Source organism: Lactuca serriola, chromosome 3 (genome assembly GCF_051521515.1).
Source record: "Lactuca serriola cultivar US96UC23 chromosome 3, Lser_US96UC23_V15, whole genome shotgun sequence".
NCBI classification, from domain to species: domain Eukaryota; kingdom Viridiplantae; phylum Streptophyta; class Magnoliopsida; order Asterales; family Asteraceae; genus Lactuca; species Lactuca serriola.
The window spans coordinates 191,807,855-191,820,832 of NC_136410.1; the positions used below are offsets into that span (position 1 = coordinate 191,807,855).

At 44.0% G+C, this 12,978-nt stretch overlaps 1 protein-coding gene and 2 long non-coding RNA genes across 4 annotated transcripts; 1 reads left to right on the forward strand and 2 right to left on the reverse strand.

The window, feature by feature from the left end:
• Positions 1-358: 358 nt before the first annotated feature.
• LOC145094769 (uncharacterized) lies at positions 359-2,538 on the reverse strand. The gene is made up of 2 exons (XR_013703545.1): positions 847-2,538; positions 359-525 (listed from the first exon to the last, which is right to left on the reverse strand). It is a non-coding gene; the product is annotated as an uncharacterized LOC145094769 (long non-coding RNA).
• A 2,737-nt stretch (positions 2,539-5,275) lies between these two features.
• LOC145093470 (uncharacterized) lies at positions 5,276-8,931 on the reverse strand. Its single transcript, XR_013702880.1, has 4 exons — positions 8,501-8,931; positions 8,119-8,282; positions 7,518-7,584; positions 5,276-6,441 (listed from the first exon to the last, which is right to left on the reverse strand). It is a non-coding gene; the product is annotated as an uncharacterized LOC145093470 (long non-coding RNA).
• Positions 8,932-9,064: 133 nt separating this feature from the next.
• LOC145093469 (uncharacterized) lies at positions 9,065-12,683 on the forward strand. Of its 2 annotated transcripts, none has more exons than XM_079031604.1 (5): positions 9,065-9,581; positions 10,372-10,408; positions 11,062-11,298; positions 11,390-11,437; positions 12,055-12,217. In XM_079031604.1, the coding sequence occupies exons 1-5, from the start codon at positions 9,280-9,282 to the stop codon at positions 12,184-12,186; spliced, it is 756 nt and encodes a 251-aa protein (XP_078887730.1). In that variant the 5' UTR covers positions 9,065-9,279; the 3' UTR covers positions 12,187-12,217. The 2 variants fall into 2 exon arrangements, with proteins under 2 accessions (XP_078887730.1, XP_078887729.1); XM_079031603.1 differs by having other exon boundaries at positions 9,083-9,581; positions 12,048-12,683.
• The last annotated feature ends 295 nt before the right edge of the window (positions 12,684-12,978 follow it).

Consider the following 12,978-nt stretch of genomic DNA (forward strand, 5'->3'; position numbering starts at 1 on the left):
AATTTTGTAATTTATTTTTTCAAACAGGTTCAAAACATTTCACCCGATAAAAAAACATTAATATACATTTTCTCTCAAAAGTTTTCTATCTATAAAATATTTAAATATAATATATCTTCTTATTAGTTGTTTATAAATTTCAAATCCCAACTAAATAATTTGTTTTTGCTTCTTGTATAAAGTTGGGTAATATTATAATTATATGTCGTGTTAAAATGTTTCGGTTTTTGAAAACCGAATTATAAAAACCGATCCAACCGAATTGTAATTGGTTCGGATCGGATTTCAATTTAGTTTGGACTATTCGGATTCATGTTTTGAAAACCGAAATCAATTTGGATTCATGTAACAATGCAAATTTTCAAACAAATTTTTCATTTTAAAAATAAGGTATTTCCATTCAAGACAAGGCATAAATAGTTTAAATATTCTGTCAAGTACAAATAGTCAAAATCCCAAGATCATAAAAGCATTCTTCAGTGTGTATCGATCATGCCGGCGCCTTCCCACGGTCCTCGCTAGTACCTGAAACACATACATAACAACTGTAAGCATAAATGTTTAGTGAGTTCCCCAATATACAACTTACGCACATACGGCTTTCTAGGCCCTGACCTTCCGGTCCATGTGTCTCAGGGGACTTCCGTCCCTGCTGGGTAAACCTTCCGGTCCTACCCACGCCGACCTTCCGGTCCATCACACAACATATCGCCTTCCGGCCCATGACATACATAGCACACATATAACAAATAACTTACCACATATAGCATACATATCACATATCATATCCGACCTTCCGGTCACACAGTCAAACCCTTCCGGGTACAGTATAGTGAGAAGACTCACCTCGTAAATGCTGAAAGCTAGCAAATCCTGAAGTCACTCGTGCACAATCCGACGAGCTACAACCTCCCTATAACATCACATATCTCTCATTAACACTTATATCTTCTAAGTGTGACTATCCCTAAGAAGTCAGACTTAGGTCAACTCTGGTCAACGGTCAACAGTCAACTCGACCGGACTCGGCGAGTGCCATGGCGACTCGGCGAGTCTAGACGTTCTCCAACTCTCTGAGAGTCCCTATCTACTTGTCGAGTATCCTCCTTGACCCGACGAGTTACTCCTGGAAGAATCGCGGGGCCACCCCGACTCCACTCGCCGAGTCTGAAGAACAGCTCGACGAGTTCCACTCAATCTCCAAGCTACTCGCCGAGTCTGTTCATCGGACTCGGCGAGTCCATGCCATGCAGTCGATCAAACTGCTTCCTGAGATAAGTTTCGTCCCGAAATACACAAGCATGGGACCTACTGGACCTCTAAAGGTCCTAATACAGGGTTATAGTCGTTGGATAACAAGGTACTAATTTATCTAATCACCAAATGGGTTCCATAAACCCTAAATCCATGCACACATCAACATAACAGAAGGAATCCGAAATATTACCTGAAATATGCACTCTCTGTGTCCCCAAACTGCAGAACTCGAATCCCTTGCTGTTCCTTTAGCCCAAAACTCTTCTCCTCCTTGCACAACAATTTCTTCAAAGCCCTAATATCCTTCAATCTTGCTCTAGATGCCCACAGCCGTTTAGGGTTCTTCTCAGTCGACTAAAGACGGAAAATGACGGCCTATAAGTGCATTATATACGACCCAAACCTGAACGGTTAGGGTTTTCGCTAAACCGCGTAGACTCGTCGAGTCCATATCGGACTCGTCGAGTCCAGTCGCGAACCCGCGACCAAGTCTGCGAACCTACTCGGCGAGTCTTGGCTCCAACTCGCCGAGTCCCCTCTTAACTTACCCCAAAAACATAATTTAACAATACCTGAGATTCCGGGCTGTTACAACTCTCCCCCACTTGGATTAGACTTCGCCCTCGAAGTCTCACTCTGAAAATAGTTCCGGATGCTGCTCCCGCATCTCACGTTCCGGCTCCCAAGTCATTTCCGACCCCTTACGGTGTTGCCACTGGACCAACACCAGAGGTACTTCCTTGTTCCTCAGAACCTTGATCTTCCGATCTCTGATGGCCACTGGTCTCTCGGCATAATTCAGGCTTGCATCCACCTGAATGTCCTCTAATGGAACCACTGCCGACTCATCGGCTATGCACTTTCTCAATTGCGACACATGGAAGGTGTCGTGGATCTGTCCCAACTCCGCTGGCAACTCCAACCGATAGGCTACCCGGCCTATCCTTGCAATCACCCGAAATGGCCCAATATACCGGGGCCCCAACTTGCCCCTCTTCCTGAATCGGATCACTCCTTTCCAAGGAGAAACCTTCAGCAGAACGAAGTTTCCAACTTGAAACTCAAGCTCGGATCGGCGCCTGTCTGCATAACTCTTCTGTCGGCTCTGGGCAGTCAATAACCTCTGCCTAACTTGCTGAATCTGCTCTGTCGTCTGAAGCACGATCTCCGTGCTGCCCATCACTCTCTGTCCCACCTCTCCCCAGCAAATGGGGGTCCGACACCTTCTACCATACAACAGCTCAAAAGGTGGCATACCAATGCTCGAATGATGGCTATTGTTGTAGGAAAATTCTGCTAAGGGTAAATATGCATCCCAGTTACCCCCGAAGTCTAACACACACGCCCGAAGCATGTCCTCCAACGTCTGAATCGTCCGCTCGCTCTGACCGTCTGTCTGGGGATGGTATGCGGTACTAAAATGCAATTTAGTACCCAGCTCCTCATGAAATTTCTTCTAGAACTTGGAAGTGAAACGCACATCACGGTCTGACACAATCGAGATCGGCACTCCATGCCGAGATACCACTTCTCTCACATATATCTCTACCAACTTCTCCGCTGAAGAACTCTCGCTGATGGCAAGGAAGTGTGCACTCTTCGTCAACCTATCCACAATCACCCAAATTGCATCAACTCCCCTGGCAGTCCTCGGCAATTTGGTGATGAAATCCATAGTGATCTGTTCCCACTTCCACTCGGGGATCTCCAATGGCTGTAACTTGCCATGCGGTCTCTGGTGCTCGGCCTTAACCCTACGGCAGGTCAAGCCCTCTCAACGAACCATGCAACGTCCCTCTTCATACAGGGCCACCAATACTCCTTCCTCAGGTCCAAATACATCTTCGTAGCACCGAGATGGATCGAGAATTTCGATCTATGAGCCTCTTCCATCAAAGTAATACGCGTACCGCCCACAAACGGTACCCAAATCCGACCCTGAAACGTCATAAGCCCTCGCCCATCCTTAACGAACTCTGAAATTAACCCCACGACCCGCTCTTTCTTCTGCATTTCTGGTCGCACAGCTTCGGCCTGCGCCCCACGAATAGCATCCAATACTGGAGTCATCACAGTCAGTCTCAAGCATACATCTCGCAATGGAGTGCTCTCCGCCCTGCGGCTCAACGCGTCGGCTACCACATTAGCCTTACCTGGGTGGTACAGGATCTCACAATCATAATCCTTGACCACATCCAACCACCTCCTCTGACGCATATTTAGGTTGGGCTGATCCATCAAATACTTCAAGCTCTTATGGTCCGTATATATCGTACATCGAACCCCATACAGGTAGTGACGCCAAATCTTGAGAGCGAACACTACTGCCCCCAACTCTAAATCATGCGTGGGATATCTCGCCTCATGAGGCTTCAGCTGCCTCGACGCATACGCTATCACATGACCCCTCTGCATCAACACTGCACCTAGTCCCGAAATCGATGCGTCGCAATATACCACAAAATCCTCCATCCCTTCTGGGAGAGCTAATACCGGGGCTTCGCACAACCTCTGGCGAAGTGTCTCAAAGGAGGTCTGCTGCTCGGGCCCCCATGAGAATGCAACACCCTTCCGGGTCAATCTGGTGAGTGGCACTGCAATCTTGGAGAAATCCTTAATGAATCTCCGATAATACCCTGCCAACCCAAGGAAGCTCCTGATCTCAGAAGGTGACTTCGGCACCTCCCAACTCATCACCGCCTCAACCTTGGCCGGATCGACCAATATCCCTTTCTGATTAACAACATGTCCCAGAAATTGGACCTCCCGCAGCCAGAAGTCACATTTGGAGAACTTTGCATAAAGCTTCTCCGACCTCAATACCTCAAGGACCTCCCTCAAATGCTCCTCATGCTGCTCTCTAGATCTCGAATACACCAGAATGTCGTCGATTAATACAATCACTGACCGATCCAACATCGGTCTGCATACCCTGTTCATGAGATCCATGAACACAGCCGGGGCATTGGTGAGTCCGAAAGGCATCACCACAAACTCATAATGCCCATATCGCGTCCTAAACGCTGTCTTCTGGACATCCTCATCCCGCACTCTCACCTGATGGTACCCTGACCTCAGATCGATCTTGGAAAACCAAGATGCTCCCTGCAACTGATCGAATAAATCATCGATCCTCGGCAACGGGTAACGGTTCTTGACCGTCAACTTGTTCAACTCCCGGTAGTCAATGCACATCCGGTGTGAACCATCCTTCTTCTTAACAAACAGAATAGGTGCTCCCCATGGCGAGCTGCTCGGCCGAATGAATCCCTTCCCCAGCAGCTCCTGGAGCTGCGAGGACAGCTCTTGCATTTCTGGAGGTGCAAGACGATAAGGCACCTTAGCGATAGGCACGGCCCCCGGAACCAGATCGATACCAAACTCTACTTGCCTCACAGGAGGTACTCCCGGCAGCTCCTCGGGAAAAACATCTGGAAACTCACGCACCACCGGGACCTCCTCAACTGACTTCGGTCTCTCGGAAACCACCCACGTATCCATCACATACGCCACAAAACCCTTACAGCCCTGCTGTAGACACTGCCTCACCCTAGCGGCCGAACAAAAAGTTGATCCCGAACGGGTACCCTCGCCGTACACCGAAAGAACTCCCCCACTATGGTCTCGTATGGTCACCAACTGACGCTCACAGTCGATGACAGCGCCGAATCGGCTCAACCAGTCCATGCCTACGATGACACAGACATCACCCATCACAATAGGAATCAGATCAATCGGGAATTCAACCCCGAAAATCTCTAGTACACATCCCCGAAGAACCTCCGTGGCACAAATCACTTTCTCGTCAGCTATAGAAACTCTCAAGGGTCGGCTCAACGACTCACGACTAGCGCTGATATGTTGACTAAAGGCTAAGGACACAAAGGACCTACTCGCACCCGAGTCAAATAACACTAAGGCAGGCACAGAGTTCACAAGGAAAGTACCTACGCATACAATAACATAAGCATAACATCTCGACATTAAAATAAATACATGAATTACAACATACCTGCCACGACATCGGGCGCAGCGCGGACCTCCTCCGCAGTCAGCTGAAAGGCTCTTCCCCGAGCCCTCGGGGCCTCGGCCTTCACCGGTCGAGTCGCAGTAGCTCCGGCAGCAGGTGCAGATCCCTGAAGAAGCTGAGGGCACTCGGCCTTCCTATGGCCTGTCTAGTTGCAATGAAAGCAAACCGTAAATCCCTTGGGACACTCCCTAGCAATGTGCCCCTCATTGCCACACTTGTAGCAAGCACCAGATCGATACGCCCCCTCATGACCCTTGCCGCACTTTCCGCAAGTGCGGCCCTTCGAACCTCCTTTGCTCGCATCGGCGGACTTTATCCGCTTGGCTGCCGGCTGGAACTGAGCCGGTCGCCGGTCCACCCGCTGAGACTCGGCCTCCTCCCTGGCCTGGGTCTCCAACTCGATCTCGCGCTTCCTGGCATTCGCCTGAAGCTCGGCAAAAGTATGGTAAGTGGAGTTTGACACAAACTCCCGGATATCCCTCCTCAACACTCCCAAGTACCGGCTCATCCGAGCCTGATCAGTGGACACCAGCTCGGGGCAGAACATCGCCCTCTCATGAAACTTCCGCGTGATCACCGCGACAGAATCAGTACCCTGCTTGAGGGTTAAGAACTCCTGAACCAATCGTTCCCTCTCCACCGGGGGAACGTACTCATCCCTGAACATGGCAGTAAACCCCTCCCATGTCACCGCTGTAGTCTCTGCCAAAGTGAAGTTCGCCGTCACGAACTTCCACCAGTCCTTCGCTCCCAGACGGAGCTGGTTCAAAGCGAACCGTACCCTCAGGTGCTCCGGGCATGAACAAGTGTAGAAGCACCCCTCTATGTCCGCGATCCACCTCATCGCAGCAATCGGATCCTGCGTCCCATCGAACTCCGGTGGCTTCGTGTTGCTGAACTCTCAGAACAGCAACGAGTCACCCCCCTGTGGCCTAGCAGCGGCCACAGCTGCAGTAGCTGCAGCGGTTGCAGCCTCAGTCAATGCGGCGTACCGCTCATCGAATGTCTCCATCAGAGTGGTCTTAATAGACCCAAACATCTCCGGGATCTCAGCCCGGATCGCTGCCGCCACCTCCTCGTGAATCATCTGACGAATCTCCTCGTCACTCACACCGCTCGTACTCGCTCCGTGGCGTGGTCTAACCATGATGTCTCTGAAATACAACATAAAACTATCAGAGACTCCATCGAGTGTAATCGCACTCGATAACGCAACCCTACTCAGTCTCCGATATCCAGGGATTCGTACTTGGGTCTCCCACTGACCCGGTGTCTTCGGTAGTACGGGCCTAATACTACCGACCACACCGCATCAGCATTCATCCCAAGTCCTCCTCCCCAAACCCCGGATAGTGAGTACTCTACTTCTGATATGCACTATCTACCCGCATACTAGCAAAGCATCTCATATCGGCAAACTTCCCTAGACTAAGGCATCACAAATCAGGCCACTCTAGTCCTATCATGGATACCTAGTCTTCTAGCATGCATAACAATTTATATCATATAACATTATAAGGTATTTTGGGGATCTTTACCGTTCGGGCGCTGACTGATCGTACACACTGCTTCTTTCTTGCTTACCACAAAACCATTTACAAAAGTTTATGCCTTTATTTAAGAAGTCTTCCTCAAATCCTCGGTTTGAGTTCAGTTACTCCCGAAGGTGCACCCGAATCCCTCAAACCAAGGCTCTGATACCAATTGTAACAACGCAAATTTTCAAACAAATTTTTCATTTTAAAAATAAGGTATTTCCATTCAAGACAAGGCATAAATAGTTTAAATATTCTGTCAAGTACAAATAGTCAAAATCCCAAGATCATAAAAGCATTCTTCAGTGTGTGTCGATCATGCCGGCGCCTTCCCACGGTCCTCGCTAGTACCTGAAACACATACATAACAACTGTAAGCATAAATGCTTAGTGAGTTCCCCAATATACAACTTACGTACATACGCCTTTCCAGGCCCTGACCTTCCGGTCCATGTGTCTCAGGGGACTTCCGTCCCTGCTGGGTAAACCTTCCGGTCCTACCCACGCCGACCTTCCGGTCCATCACACAACATATCGCCTTTCGGCCCATAATATAATCGCCTTCCGGCCCATGACATACATAGCACACATATAACAAATAACTTACCACATATAGCATACATATCACATATCATATCCGACCTTCCGGTCACACAGTCAAACCCTTCCGGGTACAGTATAGTGAGAAGACTCACCTCGTAAATGCTGAAAGCTAGCAAATCCTGAAGTCACTCGTGCACAATCCGACGAGCTACAACCTCCCTATAACATCACATATCTCTCATTAACACTTATATCTTCTAAGTGTGACTATCCCTAAGAAGTCAGACTTAGGTCAACTCTGGTCAACGGTCAACAGTCAACTCGACCGGACTCGGCGAGTGCCATGGCGACTCGGCGAGTCTAGACGTTCTCCAACTCTCTGAGAGTCCCTATCTACTTGTCGAGTATCCTCCTTGACCCGACGAGTTACTCCTGGAAGAATCGCGGGGCCACCCCGACTCCACTCGCCGAGTCTGAAGAACAGCTCGACGAGTTCCACTCAATCTCCAAGCTACTCGCCGAGTCTGTTCATCGGACTCGGCGAGTCCATGCCATGCAGTCGATCAAACTGCTTCCTGAGATAAGTTTCGTCCCGAAATACACAAGCATGGGACCTACTGGACCTCTAAAGGTCCTAATACAGGGTTATAGTCGTTGGATAACAAGGTACTAATTTATCTAATCACCAAATGGGTTCCATAAACCCTAAATCCATGCACACATCAACATAACAGAAGGAATCCGAAATATTACCTGAAATATGCACTCTCTGTGTCCCCAAACCGCAGAACTCGAATCCCTTGCTGTTCCTTTAGCCCAAAACTCTTCTCCTCCTTGCACAGCAATTTCTTCAAAGCCCTAATATCCTTTAGTCTTGCTCTAGATGCCCACAACCGTTTAGGGTTCTTCTCAGTCGACTAAAGACGGAAAATGACGGCCTATAAGTGCATTATATACGACCCAAACCTGAACGGTTAGGGTTTTCGCTAAACCGCGTAGACTCGTCGAGTCCATATCGGACTCGTCGAGTCCAGTCGCGAACCCGCGACCAAGTCTGCGAACCTACTCGGCGAGTCTTGGCTCCAACTCGCCGAGTCCCCTCTTAACTTACCCCAAAAACATAATTTAACAATACCTGAGATTCCGGGCTGTTACAATTCACTTGATTGGATCGGATGAAACCGATCTATCCAAACGAACACCCCTAGTAAGAAGGCGGAAGTGACATGGACCTTGTGGCTCCACGTAAGCTATGCCAAATATGTTTAAGCACATAAAAACCGGTTAATAGTTTGGTGATTTCCCTATTTAACAAGTAAAGAGGACTTCATATCTTAAAAGAAAAACACTATGGAAATTTGAAAACAAAAATGAAAACTTTACAAGGCTATACTATAATGATATTATATATTAAAATTTTATGAATTATTAAGTTGACATTTAAGTCTCACAAAAAAAACTTAACGGAAAAGATGAATAATTGTGGATGCTATAAATAATGATAAAGTGCTTTGATTCTTTTATATAATTTGAATAAAAACGGATAGAGTAAAAAGTGAGGGAGATTGGATTCAAATTTAATAAGAGAAAAATTGAATTTTATTTAAATATGGAAAAAGAAGGTGATAGCATCCATGCGCAGAGAGCAAAGGGTGCCCCACTCCCACCCCCTTTCATGGCCTCGGCTCCCATCCCAACAGCCGTCCACCTCAAAAGCTCCCTCAAATATCATTCTCTTCCTCACCGCAATTCAATAAAATAATCGCAGTTTTCCCCTTTTCTCCGATGATTTCCGGGGAACATTACAGTCTGCCACCACCATTATTCAATCTCATCACTTCATCTTCTTCATCGATCAACAACTAACTTCTTACACCACACAAACACTTGTGTAACGGAAAGAGATAGATCAATATGGGCGGGATGACCTCATCCATGGCGGCGAAATTCGCATTTTTCCCGCCCAATCCACCTTCGTATAAGCTAGTTAAAGACGACCTCACTGGTTTACTCCTTCTCAGTCCTTTTCCTCACCGGGAAAACGTCGAAGTTCTTAAACTAACCACTCGTCGAGGATCGGAGATCGCTGCTGTGTACGTGAGACACCCTATGGCTACTTCAACTGTTCTGTATTCTCATGGTAACGCCGCCGATCTAGGTCAGATGTATGAGCTCTTCATCGAACTCAGTATTCGGTTAAGAGTAAATCTCATGGGGTACGCTTTTCTATCTCAAAACCCCTTAATTTTACTCTCTCTACGTTTTCTCCATTTCTCAATTTCCAGATTTGGATACACATTCGTCGCTGTCAAGCACTGTTTTATTCATTACTAAACCCTAATCACTTCGAATTACACGTTCAATTTAGTGATTAGGAAGTTATTTGCATTCCTAGATCTCATGGTGATTTGCTTCTTGTGTTCTGTTTATGTCAAAGATATCTGTTTTGATGATTGTCCCCTCTAGTATTCTTTCGATTTTTGATCGGATTATTGTTTGTGTCTTCTAGGGTTCTTTCAATTTGAGATCAAATCATTAAAAAAAATGTAAAGTACTAATCCAATTTCTACCTTTTCATTAAATCTTGAGTTATATTCAGTGCATTTCTACTGTAGATTATACTTTTCATTTGATTTAAATTGTTATCAAGTTACTTTTTTCTAAATCCTTCTTGCAAAAACATACTTTTTTGCAATTCCATTTTATTCTACTTTGTTGTTAATCATAAACTGCACGCTAGAATCATCCTTCAACATTATCTTGTTCACAATCTTAATCACTTGATCAGGAGTAAATGACATCATTAAAAATCGGTTACTAAAACTCACTTATGATTTATGATTCATGATATTGAAAATAGTCAAAATACAATGGAAATATTCACCAAAAAACATTTGTGTGATATTTATCTCATTTTCTACATCTTTCCTAAAATTTCTAGTTTTGATTGAAGCATTTACTAGGTGATCAACATGGAGATACATTAAAAGAATGTAATTTTTGCAGGTATGATTACTCAGGATACGGACAATCTTCGGGGAAGGTGAGTAAATTTGGAAAATTCATAGCCAAAATGTTTTAAAAAAAAAATTAGGAGGTGTTTGGATGCGTGTTTAATCTAATGTTGCAATAATCAATTTTGAGTGTTTGGATAAAAATATTATAGTTAAAACAACCAAAAGAAGTTGATTTGAGAAAATTGTTTATCAAAGATAAATGTAAAATTATTTACCTATTCTTAGCTTTAAATCGAGTAATCATATAATTCTGATTATTCAAATTGCAATAATAATTTTCAAAACATATATCCAAACACCCTTTAGGCTTGTTTGTTATCTAGGACATGACATGATATGACAGACAACCTTGTACTGTATTTGGATTAAAGCAAAGAGACAAAAAATTGCAATCTTTTGTCCCACCCACAAATATAAAACAAGGTGTGACAGAGACTTGCTATTGATCACATATGTGCAAAAGACGTAAATACCATTTTTATCAACAACATCAAAAAGAACGCTAGAAAGCTTGTTCGTCTAGTCATGTTCTGTCTTGTCTTGTCTTTTCCTGTCTAGTAAAATCATGTTCCGTTCTGTTTTGTCTTGTCATGTTCGGTTAAATCATGTGTTATTCTGTTCTGTTCCGTTTTGTTTTGTCCTGTGTTGTTTATAAGGCAATATCTTTTGTGTGGTGCAGCCAAGTGAGAATAACACATACGCGGATATCGAAGCAGTTTATAAGTGTCTCGAAGAGAGCTATGGAACAAAACAAGACGATATCGTCCTTTATGGCCAATCCGTTGGAAGTGGGCCCACATTAGATTTAGCAGTTCGTCTTCCTCGATTAAGAGCAGTCATACTTCATAGTCCGATACTCTCAGGATTACGAGTCATGTACCCCGTTAAACGAACATATTGGTTCGACATTTATAAGGTTGATTACATTTTTTTTCTAAAATTCCATTTTATTCTTTTTAAATAATAAAAATAATCACATTTAAATCACTTTTCTTCCATTTTTTCAGAACATCGACAAAATCCCTATCGTCGATTGCCCCGTTCTCATCATTCATGTAAGTTTGTAAATCCCGAAAAAATAGGTTGTGTTTTTCTGTATTTTGTTATATTTATAATATAATCTTTATAGTTTTATTAATATGTTGAAAACAAATATTGTATTTTAATCTAAATGGACCTTTGTCTAGTCCTCATCTACTTTGGAATTATATGATTTCTTTTTTCTTCTTTATATTATATTATTAGCAACATCTGACTTCCATTATTTGGTCTTTGGAGTTTTCTAGTTCATGTCCCCTACCCCCTACCCTTACCCCACCCTACCCCACCCCCACCCACCATGCTCTGCTTATCATGTTATGCCCTTGATTCAATGTCTCAACTAATGTCTAAATGATTGCTAGCTACCCTTTTTAATGATTAAATGTTAAAAAAATTCTTAAAAGAGACTTAAATGATGTTGCTTGCTATATGTGGCAAAAGGGCATTGTTGGAATTTTGATACATTGGGTAAAGTATTATGTGTAATTTTTTAGGTCAAAATTAAATCATGGTTAATTTGTCAACTCTCTTTTGTTTCACAGATCAATAAGTTAAAAGTAAATTGTAGATATTTATTTGCATTTTCACTATTAAAATAAATAATTTATTTAATAAAAATTCTAGGGCACAGCGGATGAAGTGGTTGATGTGTGTCACGGGAAGCAACTTTGGGATCTTTGCAAAGAGAAATACGAACCGCTTTGGATCGAAGGAGGAAACCACTGCGATCTCGAGCTTTATCCCGATTACATCCGCCATCTGAAGAAATTCATCTCAACGATCGAGAAATCGCCGACGCACAGACACAGCAGTTCACGGCGGAGCACCGATCATCACTTCGAACCACCAAGGCGGAGCACCGACGTGTTCGAGGCATCGAGAAAAAGCACAGATCGACGAGAGAAACCGAGGAAAAGCACCGAAAAACTGAAAGCGCAATCGATTAATGTGGAGAAGCTTGAGAAGATGAGGATGTCGTTTGATCAGATGGAGAGATCGAGAAGAAGTGTTGATGTGAATGTGATTGAGAAGACGAGAAAGAGTGTGGATGTTCAACAGCTGGAGAGAGGGAGAAAGAGTGTTGATCGGATGGATAGAATACGAAGTGGATAGAATATTCATAGAAGGTGTTGTGATTTGATTTGGTGTTTATTTAAACTAAAAAAAAAATGTAAAATTTAAGCATGGTTTGATTGATGTTGTTTGGCATCATATGTTGTTGGTTGTATCTATTTCATATCATTTTTTTTCTCTTTTTAATTTACTAGTTTCACTATTACTTGAAATGAGAAAGGTTGTGGTGGAATACATTTGTATTATGCAATAAATTCATGCCAAAATGAGTAACACTACGGGAAAGTTTGGTTTGATGAAATAAAATGATCAAAAAGGACTCATGAGGTATTATCTTTTCAATTCAATGTTTTTTGATACACTTATCTGATCCAATTATCCATCGGATGTTGGATGTTAATCAATCTAATTCGATTGAACCGATCCAATTAAACAATGGGGAATTAGTTTTATCTATTTAATATTCACTACAATGTCAATC

What these genes read in the sequence shown, in the direction of transcription:
- LOC145093469 (XM_079031603.1), top strand. Translation starts at nt 9,280, where the DNA reads ATGGGCGGGATGACCTCATCCATGGCGGCGAAATTCGCATTTTTCCCG. An exon ending in ACGGACAATCTTCGGGGAAG is followed by an intron (nt 10,409 to 11,061) that starts GTGAGTAAATTT and finishes TGTGTGGTGCAG; the next exon opens with CCAAGTGAGAATAACACATA. An exon ending in ATTGGTTCGACATTTATAAG is followed by an intron (nt 11,299 to 11,389) that starts GTTGATTACATT and finishes CCATTTTTTCAG; the next exon opens with AACATCGACAAAATCCCTAT.